Source organism: Amblyomma americanum, chromosome 7 (assembly GCF_052857255.1).
Source record: "Amblyomma americanum isolate KBUSLIRL-KWMA chromosome 7, ASM5285725v1, whole genome shotgun sequence".
Classification (NCBI taxonomy): Eukaryota; Metazoa; Arthropoda; class Arachnida; order Ixodida; family Ixodidae; genus Amblyomma; species Amblyomma americanum.
In genome coordinates, this window is record NC_135503.1 from 68,197,705 (window position 1) to 68,214,848 (window position 17,144).

Here is a 17,144-nt window from a genome sequence, read left to right on the forward strand (position 1 = left end):
TCCTAAGCGCCATTGATCATGTCCTTCATGAGTGGATTCGGCGCAGTACCACGGAATCGGATGCAGAGTCAAAATGCGCGACATAGCGATTCAATCACTACCTTAAGGCCGACAAAATGGTTCGCGGAGCCGCCATGTTGTCATGTCCGCGAAGTTCTTCCCGTGAAAAAGAAAACCAATGCTCGATATTGCAGCCCCCTCCACCCCCCCCCCCCCCCCCCCCACCTCCGGAACATATGGTTGCCCTCAATTATTCGAACCCTTTCAGGTGCCTTCAATACATCAGATTAACAGATTTGGGAAACAATGCGAACGACAAATGTATTTACTTGTTCCACATTGAAATTTTTTTTTAAATATTCGCGCGGATTCTGAATGAAAACTATCGCAGTGTTTTTGCCCTGTCACTCAACTTTATTTCATGAGAAAGAAATAATCTTGCAGGAATTTTCGAGAAGTAACTGGGCAGTTGTGCGTCCTCCTTTTATTTCCGAACTGTCCACCATGCCGACACGACAATGCAGCTGGCGGAATAGGATCGTTGCAACAAGGCCTATGCCACACAGTACTGCGGTGCTCACAGGATACCGTGACTCTTCCAAACATCAATAAACTCAGTTCCAGAAAGCTTATCGTAAATCTTTTTTTCCAGTCTTGCGTTCATATCCTCAGTAAAGTGGTTCTTCCAGTCTCCTAAGACACCTTTGCGGATGTAGCTTGTATTTCTGGGGTACTTGGCAGTAGTTTCCAAGTAGTGCCTTATCCCAGGACCGAGGTTCTCGTAGCTTCCCACTTGACTGTCGAAGAAAGCCTTGATGCTACTAGCCGTCTTATCCTTCATGTAGTCTACTGTGCTAAACCTTAGGACCTGGTCTAGAAGCCCTGGCTCTTGGACAAGTTTTCGGTGGTACTCTTTCCCCAAAAAAGCTGCAAGCTTTAGCACCTGACTCCGCGGATCGGCCTTCATTTCCTCGTAGTGTATGAGATGCACATTTGGGTCATTGCGGTGGGCATACCAGGAAAGGATGAAATTGAAGTAGTCACCATAATCATTGGCGCCGTGAAGGAAGACCTCGAAGTAGTCTTCGAATTTCCCATCAGAAAAATCGTATCCTGTGAAACCTTTGGTGTGATAAAAGAAGGAGACGCATACGTCTTTGGGATTCCTGCAGACCCACACGTACTTCGCATTGACACTCTTCGGTATCAAGCTGTAGCTGAGGTGCGTCTTGATAAAGCCGGGCCGCGCCATTTTCTCCACGTCTTCGGGCCCGAACATCTCAAGGAAGGGGGAGCTCTTGTAGAATTCCAGCCCGCTGGGTGCTGGCACACCGTCGTGGAAAAGAAGGTAACCGATCTGCTGAAGCCATATTGTTCCGCTCTTGGGAAAAGTGACGAGGAAAATGTCATCCGGCCTAGGCTTGTACTGCAACGCCGACCGGACGAGTTCGACAGAGAAGTACCTGTTTATTGGGAAGCCATCTATGACTCGATAGACAGGTCCTCGAGGCGACCTCACTTCCATGACGTTCGGGCAAATTGTGCGTGCGCCTGTGGCGAGAACCAAACCGTTGAGCCTAGAAAAGAGAAAATGAATCAATTGCGCTGGGCATCGCTTGGATTTAAGGTGGGATGTTTGCGGCATGACAATATCTGATCTTAAAGGCTGCTTATCGTTCTGATCTTGGGGACTGCTAGTTTTTTTGCTGCAATACGCTACAGTTATAACCTTAGCCGTGATGTCGTTTAGAACAAATACAGCTGGTGCAGGAACACGAAATCAATGTCGTTTCGGATGTTATCCTATCCGCAGTGTAGAGGAGAATACAATAGCACGTCACGGAAGTTGTTGTTGTTGTTTTTGTTAGCATTTCAAAAGATAGCACATACCCACACTGGAGGATCGGCCAAGAATCGGGAGGCAGAGGTTGCTATTCACGTGTACTCAATAAAGGCAAAAGGAAAGCACGCTGGTTTTCTTTCTTCTCACAACTTTTGCATGCAGCATACAACTTGCGCCTAGAACACAATGTTTGGAAAATCATATTGCTTTGCGAGCTCCCGCTTCATGTTTTCTAGGTAGAAAAAGTAATATTTAGTGTGTTCGTGTGTTTTTTTTTTCGGCAGCTATGATCTGCTATCCGGTATGGCATACTCTGAACACGACTGCACCGTACACTGCTGACAATAACTTTCCGTCCATTTTCTCAAGTAATAACCAGATGTGCCGTTTAGTAGCAATGGCTAGACTGGTTACCCCTGATTTTAAAGAGTTCCTACTGGCCGGGTTCATAACGATGGAGGTATGTTGCCTGCTGCTGAAATGCCGGACGCGTCGGCATCGATGTTGCGCGTCTTATTTTTGTTTCTACTTCTTCGCAAAACGATTATTCTATTTTGTACCAATTGGCATTTCATTGCAGAATTTTTGCTTCGGTGGCCGAATAGGCTTCAAGCGAGAAAAGTCTGCGGGTATCTGGTATTTCGCCTCAGAACGGAAATAGCGCTAAATCGCGCAAAAAAACAAGGGAGAAAGCAAAGAGACACAAGCACCCTGAGTGCTGTGGGGTTCGCCTCTCTTCTATCTATTCGCTGTCGCTTTGGGCAACTCAGCGCCATTTCGGTTCTAAGACAATTATACATAATTTTCACTAGCGCTCGCACATACACAGGCCAGGACTAATACAGGCGTCAAGAGAGAGAAAAGCGCCATAATTTGGACCACTAACGCAGTGGTAATGGTACTTAATAAGCTGCCGGTGATGCACTAGTGGTCGGGATCCGGACTAGTCGGAAGTAGGTGCAGGGTTAGTGCCGTAATGGGCAAGCTTACTAACCTCTCGAACAGTGCTCCTGGTGTGCTCAAGCGTCACATCATCACTGAATGATCGCTATGCTTCCCGTGTTCTGAGGAGCATTGCAGGGAAGCGCTACGTTCATGCAACTGTTCGCGCGTACGGTTAGGAACCATATACAGTTTCCACGAGCCTGTTAGCTTTGGGGCCGCAGCTAGTGGCTGTATCGCTGATTTGACAGTCGAAGCCGTGTCCTCGCAATGTACTGACGAACTCGTCACGGTATCTTACTCTTACGCATTGTACGCCGAAGCGAAAGGAGACTGGTAGAAAAACCGCGATTTTCTATCTCCAACGATGGGTCAAAATTCTGCATTCATTCAGTTTTTTCTTTAGTTGTTAACATCTTCAGGCCAACGCTAGGCTCCCATCTACCAGGAAGGGCGGTAACCAATGACCCGACAGCCGCTAGAATTGCAGTTATTGAGCTCTCCATGCTGCTATTGCCATCAACAAGCCGCCGACTGGGACAAGGCCAAGAAATGTCTAACCTGTTTTGAGAAGGAGCTGCCGCTGCCTCTGCTGCCACCGATGCCGCGTTCCGAAATCTGGCACGTACTACGGGTAGGTGGCTTGCAAGTGCACGCTCCACTCCACGCGTTGCTGCTTGTCGGACAGGTGAGGGGAAAAAACAGCAGAATACCAGAAATGCCCAGCAGTGTAGCGGCACCTATCGGGCCGTTTCGTGAGGGAAGGCGATAAGAAGAGTCGTAAACTATGCGGCTCTTGACAACTGCTCATGACCGTTATCAAAGACCTTGAGGAGAGGGTTGGGGGTAATGCAATTCCACAAAGCTATGATGCACTACACCCTAAGGATAACGGAGGTCCACATAATTTGTTGAATTGGCCGAGTGTCTTCGCTAGCTTTTAAATGCGCCTGCAAGGGAAGCCAGTATATATATATATATATATATATATATATATATATATATATATATATATATATATATATATATATATATATATATATATATATATATATATATATATATATATATATATATATATATATATATTAGCAGACAAGGCAAATGAAGTGAGGGGCTCATTTGACAAACATATTAAGGAAGCCAACAGTCACCGAAATCAAGGTGCATAGGGGAATGTTTTTTTTAATTTAATATCTAGTGCCAATCAATTAGTTTTTTTTAAAAAGAAAATTACTTATAAAGCAGCAGAAAAAACAACAAGCTAATAGCTTAACGGGGGTCTCGGTTCTGGCAGTCTTGATGCCATAGGTAGCATAAGAGGGCTCTCGCACAGTTTCCGCCCTCGTCGTTAGATGACGTTCTACGTCACACTTGCGGTATTACAGGTCGTGCCACGTCCACCGCTATGGTCGAGGGTGGCGCTGGTGAAGACTCTCAAGGTTCGCTTACACGCAAAACATAAATACCCGCGAGCGCAGCAGATTGGACAGCCGTCGCCGTAGCTCAGTTGGTAAGAGCACCGGACGCGATATTGGGAGGTCGTGGGTTCGGATCCCACCGGCGGCATGGTTGTTTTTTCTGCTGCTTTATAAGTAATCTTCTTTAAAAAAACTGATTGGCACTAGATATTAAACTTTAAAAAAAACATTCCCCTATGCACCTTGATTTCGGTGACGGTTGGCTTCCTTAATATATATATATATATATATATATATATATATATATATATATATATATATATATATATATATATATATATATATATATATATATATATATATATATATATATATATATATAGCAGACAAGTTAAAGGAAATGAGGGGCCCGTTTGACAAACTTATGAAGGGGGCCAACAGTCACCGATACCAAGGTGCATAGGGGAACGTTAATTTTTTTTTTAATGTGTTATGCTTATGAGTGGGATAATAATACTTAGATTAATAAATTGCTTAAAGAAAATTACTTATAAAGCAGCAGAAAAAACAACCATGCCGCCGGTGGGATCCGAACCCACGACCTCCGAATATCGCGTCCGGTGCTCTTACCAACTGAGCTACGGCGACGGCTGTCCAATCTGCTGCTGTCGTGGGTATTTATGTTTACTAGGTGTAAGCGAGCCTTGAGAGTGTTCACCAGCGCCACCCTCGACCATAGCGGCGGACGTAGCACGTCCTGTAATACCGCGATCGTGACGTAGAACGTCAACTAACGGTGAGGGCGGAAACTGTGCGAGAGCCCTCTTATGCTACCTATGGCATCAAGACTGCCAGAACCGAGACCCTCGTTAAGCTATTAGCAGACAAGTTAAAGGAAATGAGGGGCCCGTTTGACAAATTTATGAAGGGGGCCAACAGTCACCGAAACCAAGGTGCATAGGGGAACGTTAATTTTTTTTTTTTAATGTGTTATGCTTATGAGTGGGATAATAATACTTAGATTAATAAATTGCTTAAAGAAAATTACTTATAAAGCAGCAGAAAAAACAACCATGCCGCCGGTGGGATCCGAACCCAGGACCTCCGAATATCGCGTCCGGTGCTCTTACCAACTGAGCTACGGCGACGGCTGTCCAATCTGCTGCTGTCGTGGGTATTTATGTTTACTAGGTGTAAGCGAGCCTTGAGAGTGTTCACCAGCGCCACCCTCGACCATAGCGGCGGACGTAGCACGTCCTGTAATACCGCGATCGTGACGTAGAACGTCGACTAACGGTGAGGGCGGAAACTGTGCGAGAGCCCTCTTATGCTACCTATGGCATCAAGACTGCCAGAACCGAGACCCTCGTTAAGCTATTAGCAGACAAGTTAAAGGAAATGAGGGGCCCGTTTGACAAATTTATGAAGGGGGCCAACAGTCACCGAAACCAAGGTGCATAGGGGAACGTTAATTTTTTTTTTAATGTGTTATGCTTATGAGTGGGATAATAATACTTAGATTAATAAATTGCTTAAAGAAAATTACTTATAAAGCAGCAGAAAAAACAACCATGCCGCCGGTGGGATCCGAACCCACGACCTCCGAATATCGCGTCCGGTGCTCTTACCAACTGAGCTACGGCGACGGCTGTCCAATCTGCTGCTGTCGTGGGTATTTATGTTTACTAGGTGTAAGCGAGCCTTGAGAGTGTTCACCAGCGCCACCCTCGACCATAGCGGCGGACGTAGCACGTCCTGTAATACCGCGATCGTGACGTAGAACGTCAACTAACGGTGAGGGCGGAAACTGTGCGAGAGCCCTCTTATGCTACCTATGGCATCAAGACTGCCAGAACCGAGACCCTCGTTAAGCTATTAGCAGACAAGTTAAAGGAAATGAGGGGCCCGTTTGACAAATTTATGAAGGGGGCCAACAGTCACCGAAACCAAGGTGCATAGGGGAACGTTAATTTTTTTTTTTAATGTGTTATGCTTATGAGTGGGATAATAATACTTATATTAATAAATTGCTTAAAGAAAATACTTATAAAGCAGCAGAAAAAACAACCATGCCGCCGGTGGGATCCGAACCCACGACCTCCGAATATCGCGTCCGGTGCTCTTACCAACTGAGCTACGGCGACGGCTGTCCAATCTGCTGCTGTCGTGGGTATTTATGTTTACTAGGTGTAAGCGAGCCTTGAGAGTGTTCACCAGCGCCACCCTCGACCATAGCGGCGGACGTAGCACGTCCTGTAATACCGCGATCGTGACGTAGAACGTCAACTAACGGTGAGGGCGGAAACTGTGCGAGAGCCCTCTTATGCTACCTATGGCATCAAGACTGCCAGAACCGAGACCCTCGTTAAGCTATTAGCAGACAAGTTAAAGGAAATGAGGGGCCCGTTTGACAAATTTATGAAGGGGGCCAACAGTCACCGAAACCAAGGTGCATAGGGGAACGTTAATTTTTTTTTTTAATGTGTTATGCTTATGAGTGGGATAATAATACTTAGATTAATAAATTGCTTAAAGAAAATTACTTATAAAGCAGCAGAAAAAACAACCATGCCGCCGGTGGGATCCGAACCCACGACCTCCGAATATCGCGTCCGGTGCTCTTACCAACTGAGCTACGGCGACGGCTGTCCAATCTGCCCCTCATTTCCTTTAACTTGTCTGCTAATAGCTTAACGAGGGTCTCGGTTCTGGCAGTCTTGATGCCATAGGTAGCATAAGAGGGCTCTCGCACAGTTTCCGCCCTCACCGTTAGTTGACGTTCTACGTCACGATCGCGGTATTACAGGACGTGCTACGTCCGCCGCTATGGTCGAGGGTGGCGCTGGTGAACACTCTCAAGGCTCGCTTACACCTAGTAAACATAAATACCCACGACAGCAGCAGATTGGACAGCCGTCGCCGTAGCTCAGTTGGTAAGAGCACCGGACGCGATATTCGGAGGTCGTGGGTTCGGATCCCACCGGCGGCATGGTTGTTTTTTCTGCTGCTTTATAAGTAATTTTCTTTAAGCAATTTATTAATCTAAGTATTATTATCCCACTCATAAGCATAACACATTAAAAAAAAAAAATTAACGTTCCCCTATGCACCTTGGTTTCGGTGACTGTTGGCCCCCTTCATAAATTTGTCAAACGGGCCCCTCATTTCCTTTAACTTGTCTGCTAATAGCTTAACGAGGGTCTCGGTTCTGGCAGTCTTGATGCCATAGGTAGCATAAGAGGGCTCTCGCACAGTTTCCGCCCTCACCGTTAGTTGACGTTCTACGTCACGATCGCGGTATTACAGGACGTGCTACGTCCGCCGGTATGGTCGAGGGTGGCGCTGGTGAACACTCTCAAGGCTCGCTTACACCTAGTAAACATAAATACCCACGACAGCAGCAGATTGGACAGCCGTCGCCGTAGCTCAGTTGGTAAGAGCACCGGACGCGATATTCGGAGGTCGTGGGTTCGGATCCCACCGGCGGCATGGTTGTTTTTTCTGCTGCTTTATAAGTAATTTTCTTTAAGCAATTTATTAATCTAAGTATTATTATCCCACTCATAAGCATAACACATTAAAAAAAAAAATTAACGTTCCCCTATGCACCTTGGTTTCGGTGACTGTTGGCCCCCTTCATAAATTTGTCAAACGGGCCCCTCATTTCCTTTAACTTGTCTGCTAATAGCTTAACGAGGGTCTCGGTTCTGGCAGTCTTGATGCCATAGGTAGCATAAGAGGGCTCTCGCACAGTTTCCGCCCTCACCGTTAGTTGACGTTCTACGTCACGATCGCGGTATTACAGGACGTGCTACGTCCGCCGCTATGGTCGAGGGTGGCGCTGGTGAACACTCTCAAGGCTCGCTTACACCTAGTAAACATAAATACCCACGACAGCAGCAGATTGGACAGCCGTCGCCGTAGCTCAGTTGGTAAGAGCACCGGACGCGATATTCGGAGGTCGTGGGTTCGGATCCCACCGGCGGCATGGTTGTTTTTTCTGCTGCTTTATAAGTAATTTTCTTTAAGCAATTTATTAATCTAAGTATTATTATCCCACTCATAAGCATAACACATTAAAAAAAAAATTAACGTTCCCCTATGCACCTTGGTTTCGGTGACTGTTGGCCCCCTTCATAAATTTGTCAAACGGGCCCCTCATTTCCTTTAACTTGTCTGCTAATAGCTTAACGGGGGTCTCGGTTCTGGCAGTCTTGATGCCATAGGTAGCATAAGAGGGCTCTCGCACAGTTTCCGCCCTCACCGTTAGTTGACGTTCTACGTCACGATCGCGGTATTACAGGACGAGCTACGTCCGCCGCTATGGTCGAGGGTGGCGCTGGTGAACACTCTCAAGGCTCGCTTACACCTAGTAAACATAAATACCCACGACAGCAGCAGATTGGACAGCCGTCGCCGTAGCTCAGTTGGTAAGAGCACCGGACGCGATATTCGGAGGTCGTGGGTTCGGATCCCACCGGCGGCATGGTTGTTTTTTCTGCTGCTTTATAAGTAATTTTCTTTAAGCAATTTATTAATCTAAGTATTATTATCCCACTCATAAGCATAACACATTAAAAAAAAAATTAACCTTCCCCTATGCACCTTGGTTTCGGTGACTGTTGGCCCCCTTCATAAATTTGTCAAACGGGCCCCTCATTTCCTTTAACTTGTCTGCTAATAGCTTAACGGGGGTCTCGGTTCTGGCAGTCTTGATGCCATAGGTAGCATAAGAGGGCTCTCGCACAGTTTCCGCCCTCACCGTTAGTTGACGTTCTACGTCACGATCGCGGTATTACAGGACGAGCTACGTCCGCCGCTATGGTCGAGGGTGGCGCTGGTGAACACTCTCAAGGCTCGCTTACACCTAGTAAACATAAATACCCACGACAGCAGCAGATTGGACAGCCGTCGCCGTAGCTCAGTTGGTAAGAGCACCGGACGCGATATTCGGAGGTCGTGGGTTCGGATCCCACCGGCGGCATGGTTGTTTTTACTGCTGCTTTATAAGTAATTTTCTTTAAGCAATTTATTAATCTAAGTATTATTATCCCACTCATAAGCATAACACATTAAAAAAAAAAATTAACGTTCCCCTATGCACCTTGGTTTCGGTGACTGTTGGCCCCCTTCATAAATATATATATATATATATATATATATATATATATATATATATATATATATATATATATATATATATATATATATATATATATATATATATATATATATATATATATATATAGTAAAAACGTGGACTATCGTTTCAAACGTTGGTCTACATTTTGAGACCAAGGCTGAACTTCGGGAGGAGACGGGAGGTGTGCCGCAGCAGCTAACTTTTCCTTGCCCGCCTAAAATTTATCGCAACGTCTTAAGAAGTGAATCGCGATGAGAACTGATTGGAATATTCATCTAGCGAGCAACGAAGGCGTCCAACTTCATTTGACGCCCTTACAAGTAGACACCATCGGATGATTTCCATACTTGAAATTAGTGTGGGGACGGCAACCTAACGCAACGCGGTTTTTCAATGTGCACCACGCGCACCGTTGCGCACTAGACATTGTGCATCCATCGTTTCAAACGATGGTCAACATTTTTACTACTGCTGACGGTGCCAAGATTTCTCAGATAAGTTGTGCACAATGTCCAGTGTACAATGAGAAACCGTGTGGCTTTAAGTTGCCGTCCCCACACTAATTCCAAGTATGGAAATCATCCAATGGTGTCTACTTATAAGGACGTCAAATGGAGCTCCAAGCCCTGGTTGCTCGCTAGGTGAATATTCCATTCAGTTCTCATCGCGATTCAATTCTTACGACGTTGCAATACATTTTAGGCGGGCAAGAAAAAGTTAGCTGTGGCGCACCTCCATTCGCCCGAAGTTCAGCCTTGGTCCCCCCTCCCTTTTTTACTTGCTCGTGATAAGCGTGATTCTCTCTCTGCATGTGGCGGCAGGGAGGAGAGGAGGGCGGTAGAGTGACTATATAGAGCGCCCGCAGTTCTGATTGTATTATCAAGAGGTTTAAAGGCCCTAGATAGCCACGTTGACACGTGGGCGCCACTGTAAGGAATAAACCTGCTCCTTGCGGGCAGGTTAGGGAGGACGAAGAAGGTCACCTCGAGACAGAAATTACTTGCGTTGGTGAACTTAAGGCTTCCTCTCGCATCCTGGACCCAGGTTTTAGTTATTATTTTTTGCACTTCAGCACTTTAACATGATAATGGGCCCAGAGGCAGGCTGCGCATCAGGACGTTGTGGAAGGCGAAGCTATGAAGGAGTCCGCATTCAGGAAAGTAAACGAGCGTTTTGCGGCTGCGTTTTTATGAAGGAAAAACGCTAAGGCGCCCGTGTGCTGTGCGATGTCAGTGCACGTTAAAGATCCCCAGGTGGTCGAAATTATTCCGGAGCCCTCCACTAGGGCACCTCTTTCTTCCTTTCTCCTTTCACTGCCTCCTTTACCCTTCCCTTACGGCGCGGCTCAGGTCTCCAACGATATATGAGACAGATACTGCGCCATTTCCTTTCCCCCCGAAACCAATTATTATTATTATTATGCATAGATATTGGTATATCGCGATGTTTAGAACATGACGCCAAGAAAGAGAAGAAGCATGCGAGTGAATGCACTTACACTCCCTCAATATTGTTTCGTCTAGGATGAGGTTTTCTGCCTGCACTTATCATTTAGCGCCCCCTAGTGCTGGTCTGTAATGAAGCACCGGTAGAAGTCAGCGGGTCCAGGAGCGATTATGCGACACCGCAGCTGGCCTAATGAAGGCCAAAAGTTGGGAAATGCGCACCTGTCCAACAAACAAGCAGAAGAGTAGACAGGTTTTTTAACAGCCAGGACCGCTGAGCGGTGAAAATACTAATGTACGTTGAAAAGTCTCGCTAGCTGCTATACATAGGTACAAAAGCAGATTAAAGACTGCGCGGAAGCCACCTCCACTGTTCATTAGCAGCGCAAACAATCCTTCATTCCCAGGATTATGTAAGCCTCGGAAAGTTTAAGGTTTCATGTAGTACAATGTGACGTCTTCGAATCATAATGCCGTGCATGATCACATCTTCGACCACTCGCCAAAATACTTTCCCTCCCACGTTGTGGTCAGCGGAAGAGTAGGTGTGTCCGTCACCCCTCTGCCTTAGTCAGTTTCTCAGTAGGCAGAGGACGGCTTGCGGTCTCGCCCGAAGTGACGAAGCATAACGGCACCTATTTCTTTCTGTGATACGTCATTCGTCTTAATTTGACCAAAAAGAGGTGTTCACTGATGCTCATGATCTTCCACGGTGGGACGAGCATAACATGGTTTATGGTTTATCGGATTTAACGTCCCACAGCCACCCAGGCTATGAGGGACGCCGTAGTGAAGGGCTCCGGAAATTTCGACCGCCAGGGGTTCTTTAACGTGCACCGACATCGCACAGTACACGGGCCTCTAGGATTTCGCCTGCATCGAAATTCGACCGCCGCTGCCGGGATCGGACCCCGTCTTTTGGGTCAGCAGCCGAGCGCCATAACCACTCAGCCACCGCGGCGGCTCGACGAACATAACAGCCAGTCAACAGCCGAGAAGACACCGGGAAGTGGTCGGAGCTGGCAGGTGCGTTACGAAGGGCCGTCAATAATGCTGCCGTGCATGAGATATTACGTGGTTTCAGCTGGAAATTCGGAAGCAAATTTTCTATAACAGGGACGTGGCAAGAGATTTCTACCGAGTGGAAGAATCTGCTAAGAAAACAAGCTCTATGCTTCTAATACAAACAAGCGGGCTAATTGCAGTTAATAAAACTTTACCTAATTGTTTAGCAAATTAAGAGAGGGGCGGCGCGCATGACCCTGTCTCTCTGTGCCCACTTGCTCATATAAATCAATTACGGCTTTCGTGCACAGTTCATGGTTAATGAGGAAAATCATAGAAGTCTAAATTTGAACACTATACCAAATTATTTTCTGATGTCGTAAAATTTTTATTTCAGAAACAGTGCGAAATACCGCAGTGTCGTCTGTGCATGCGGATTTAAGAGCAAGGCGAACATTATTTATGTTAAAGAGTTCCCCGAAATTATCATCATTAACTAAAATGTAATAATCAATTTCTTAATTGGGGTTTTAAGGTGCAAGATTGCATCGTGAAATTGAAGGCCTCAACATCGAATGCAAGCCCATTTTTGAAATATTCAAAATATCGAAGGCGAAAAATGCTCATCTGGGACATTGGTATGTAATTGGCTTCTCCATCTTGCATATGAATAAAAAGGCTCCTCTCGGATTTAAAAAGCCGGAAATTCATTTAGCGATTCATGTTTTTTAAATTATAAGAAGTTATTGTGATTTCGGTGACGCGCAGCCGCCATTTTATGAAACTTTAAATGCGAAATTTGCCAAATACGATTTTTCCTTAGAAGCATATTTGATTTGAAAGCAGTATACCGTCCAAAGAAACCACGCGTAAATTTTTTTGTGGAGATGCACCTTTTTGCGCGCATTTTTTCCTCATTGCTGTGAAAGAGCGCGCAGGAGAACAAGGTTGCGGCCTCTAGCAAGCACCGCTGTTACCAACTGCCTCTTCCAGCGCACGCTAGAGGGCGCTAGAAAGCAACTCACGCTAAAGTTCGCATTTGAGTTACTGTATAAGCTCGCACTGACCGGAACTCGGGTGCCGGTGTCGACCACCAGCAATTTATAAGGCTTCCGAGAAGCGGGTAATCAGAACATGCGCTTATGCCGGTAGAGGTTTGTAAGCGAGAAGCGCTTTCACCAGAAAGCTGAGGAAAAAATTTAGCAATTTGCGGCTCCTCTTGAGGCTCCCAATCAAATTTAATTGAACTCTGTCTAGTGGCTTCTAAATAGTTCTTTCATTTACATTATTTATTAATTTAGCGCAAGGTTAGAACGTCTGCTTGCTTTAAGCAGCCAATATCATTTAGATAGTTTCGTGTTAAATAGAGAGCGAAACAGAAACCAGCGTCGAATTCCACGAAAAAAAAAAAAGAACAGAAAACATGTTCGTTTCCTCTTGTGTTGCTAAAATTCTGCCCAAATAATTTGCTTCTAGAATAGTTAGTTATGGTATTACCAGTGTTGGAGCTTTCTGCAGGGACACATATACATGACGAGTAAATTACATATTCAGAAAAAAAGAACAAAACAGAAGAACTGGAGAAACTTCCTTTTCCATAACCCTTTTTGCAATTATGGTGACATGCAAAGTTTATCGACCTCAAGCTGGAGGTTAAATATGAGGATGATGACCTTCGATCATCTATGCGTTCAGTGACGTCATACCATTCACAAGCATTTTCAGATTTTGCCTCTGTCGAGATGCAGCCGCGAGTGCCACATCGGCATACAATCCTGCTCTCTCGAGGTTAGCAGCTGGGCGCCCCAGTCACTGCGCACCGCCACGGGTCTCGTCTTGCAATCCTTCATATCGCAATAACCTTTCTGTAATGGTCCGCGCCTGTTGCTGTCTTATTGTCCTATACGTTGAGTCGGTGGCGCGCCTGTCCTGTCGGACGCAAACAACACTGTCCAGTGAAGTACATGACACTTCGATTTTGATTCCTGAAAGGTTATTCGGATTTGAAAGCCTTTTCTGAATATAGTAAGTGTTTGCTGATGCATGCCAAGTAAAGCGATTGCCAGCCCTACTATGGAATCCGTCAGAACGATTGCCTATCTGATCCTGAGAGCTCCTTGGGTGCCCGCAGTTTCCGCATTCATTTGCCGCATATGCAGCGTAATGTCTGGAAACGGCAAACACCTCGCACTTGATCCACGGTATGGGGCCTAGATATGTTGCGTATCTGGTGGACATATTCTAAGAAAGCAGGACGAGCGCATCGTACTGGGTTCTTGCTGCATGTCGCCTAATTCGCGCAAACCTTCGTGGTTCTTCAAGAAATTAGCCAACTAGCCCGAGAAAGTACTTTAGTGAGACTTATACAGGCACACAGAGGCATCGCAGTAGACGCACCACACCAAATAAGCAGCACAGCAGTAGCGAATATCATCAGAAACATTTAGGTGTCGGCTTTTCGAGGTAGAAAACAAGACATACTAGTTATTAAGTAAGTTAAGTGAAATATCGAAACTTTCGAAATCTCAAGAAGTCAAAACTTTAACAAATATTTATGATAGTTTATTTATTTATTTATTTATTTATTTATTTATTTATTTATTTATTTATTTATTTATTTATTTATTTATTTATTTATTTATACATACATACTGCTAATCCCGTTTGGGATTGTTGCAGGAGGGTAAAATAGGGTTAGTAATAACAGTTCGAAAAATACATCATTTTGGTGAAGATCGTAAAATAAACAACTAATAGTAAGGGTAAAGCAAAGGCACTGGAATTAACTATGGAAATACAACCAAAAATACAACAACGCAGAATAACAATACAACGAACTGTATCATAACCATATCGAAACAAGGCAAATTAATCTCACGATAGGCCTCATGACAGAAGTTACATCGCAATAGTTCCGAAAACAATACTGGTAGTCTGTGTATACCTGAACAAAGTTAACATTATTCACATTGTAGTTACATATTTGAAGCTCGCCTGCTTCAATCACCCTTCGAGCGTTTTTTTTAATTAAAAAATAATCGTAATTCCCCGTGGTGCTACGAACCACATAATTCCCATTATCCTGGCTTCGTGGCAGGGCGGCTATGCAAACGTTGAATCGAGGATCACGGTTAAACTTCCGGATGCTGAGAAAAAGACTCGTGACGAGTACGCCACGAAGGAGCGTTAGTTTGGGGGTGCGGCTACGTGCACTTTGCGGCTATCAGGTTTAGCTTTAACCGCCGCAGAAAACCCTAACAGAGAAGCGGGACGGTCTCAGAAGGTTTATAATTATATGAGCACCAGGGGGGAAGCTAGGTTTAAAGCTGACGTGGCTCTCTCGTCGTTAATGTGTTGCACAGCCTCGACGAAGGTCATAAAGTTCGCTCTGTGCGCTGGCCTCGCCCTCGTGGCATCCAGCTCAAAAGGAGAAAGCCCTTTAAGCCGCAGCAATGGCTTAGTGGTTGGATACCTCAGTGGAGTGCATGTATACCTTCCGCCATGAACGCTGATGACAGATTGTGTGCTGTTGTCGTACAACCCCAACTGGAAACTATGACAAAAACTTGTTGAGAGGCTAACGCTGCTTTGGTGCCGGTATTTGTTCAGACAAGGATCTTCGGCCGTATTACGGGAAAGATAAAAGTCGATAATGTCAAAAGGTTATGAGAACTTCTTGTTGGGCTAGTTGGTAATTGATCATTGTCACTTAAAAAAATTAAAACGGTAAGCCACATGATATTGCCGGAGTCGCTACTAAAAATTACGAAAGATTACGACCTTTGCACGAATCTCGGAGAGCACCGTCATTCAAATGAACGTGGTGAATGACGGAAATTTTGCCTGAAGCTAAAAAGTGCTCGTGCCCGCAATGGTGCAAAGTTAGAACCCACCAACGCGGTTTCTATCGCTGCGGCGTTTACAAAGGGGCTAAACCGGAATGCACAACAAATATCATTAAACAGAAGACGGCTATCATAGTGAATGAGTAAACACAAGATGGCTACTGTAATGTATTATCTCAGTGCGAGTTAAAGGTGCTGTTTACAATATGTTAAGCCGGATGGAAATAATCGCCTACGACGATCAGGCGCAACAAGCAAGTTCCATACGCTACACCGCGTGGATGTTAATACCCCAGTAGTGCCTTGAAAAATCGAAAGAACATATCTGGGGCCTGCGACATATTTGCCATCGCGCTATCACAGAGGATATACAGCTGAGATCCGTGGCCTTCCGTTTCCATTTCTTTCTTTTTTTTCTTCAAGCTTCAAATAAATATACGGACCCATCTTCATGTAGTTTTTATGCATACTTTACCGGCCTCTTCGCATCAGGAGGGCCTTATTACAGACATTTTCTGTGTCCCGCTTCGGAAGCAGCTCTTTTCCCGCTTCCATTTCCGTCAAAATACTGCTTACATCGTACGCTGCTGCATGCAATATGTCTCGCATTTTTTTTTTTTTTTGCTGTGCACCATTTTGAGACGTTTCATAGACCTCTATGTATTTGTTCGCTTTTTCTTCTACGCGGCCCAGCTATATTCCGTGTGCCTTCGCGATTCCATCTTATACTCCGAAATGTTTACTTACGCTAACAAAAGGGCTCTACCTTATGGCATACAACATCATAATGAGTTTTTGACGCTCGTCCAAAAAAGTTGGGATGAGGTGTCGCTTGACATCGAAGTCGTAAGGCTAAAAAAATGCCTCAGGTTTCATTTGGAAGAATTTTCTTTACTTCTGAAGTATTCTTTTCATGCTAGTGCTCCCCGCTTCGTTTTGGTTTTCCTAAGTACCCTTACGCTTATTTGGATACTTTTGACGTTTTCTTAGCAAGGCTACATCGCCTTCTTAGCAGTGTTCATAATGTGCGAATATTTGCGTTGTGCTTTAGATACATTCTGCATGTTTAAAGCTTGTGTACATAACACTGGTGGATGTTCTGATGCCTGACTTTCTGGAACTGACTGTTTTTTTTCGGTTAATTTTGTTTCTGCATTATAAACGAGCGAAAACTTAGACCCAAACGTTCCTGAATAAATAAATCCCAATATCCGGAGCTTGTTTACCCAGGCGTCATTGGCGAGCCCGTTTGTTGCTGAGAGAAAACCCTTGTTTTTCCGCCACGAGTCTTGCCAGTCCCCAAAGCTCAAAACAGTTTTGACGGGAGCATATTATAAAGCTGTCATTCAGCAGTTAGCATGCGGGAGCTGTGCAGTTTCATAAAAAGAAAAAAGGAAACCGCTAATATGTTGGCCAGTCGCTCGGTCAGTCGCGATGTTTTTGGAGCTTTTGACACAGCAGGAAATGCGTGTCATTATAGTCAGCGGAAATTGAAGGACT

The 17,144-nt window shown here is 45.1% G+C and overlaps 1 protein-coding gene across 1 annotated transcript; it reads right to left on the bottom strand.

Annotated features, from left to right (window-relative positions):
- Positions 1 to 391: 391 nt before the first annotated feature.
- Positions 392 to 3,501, bottom strand: LOC144097191 (sulfotransferase 1B1-like). Its single transcript, XM_077629942.1, has 2 exons — positions 3,347 to 3,501; positions 392 to 1,577 (listed from the first exon to the last, which is right to left on the bottom strand). The coding sequence occupies exon 2, from the start codon at positions 1,523 to 1,525 to the stop codon at positions 578 to 580; it is 948 nt and encodes a 315-aa protein (XP_077486068.1). The 5' UTR covers positions 1,526 to 1,577; positions 3,347 to 3,501; the 3' UTR covers positions 392 to 577.
- Positions 3,502 to 17,144: the final 13,643 nt, after the last annotated feature.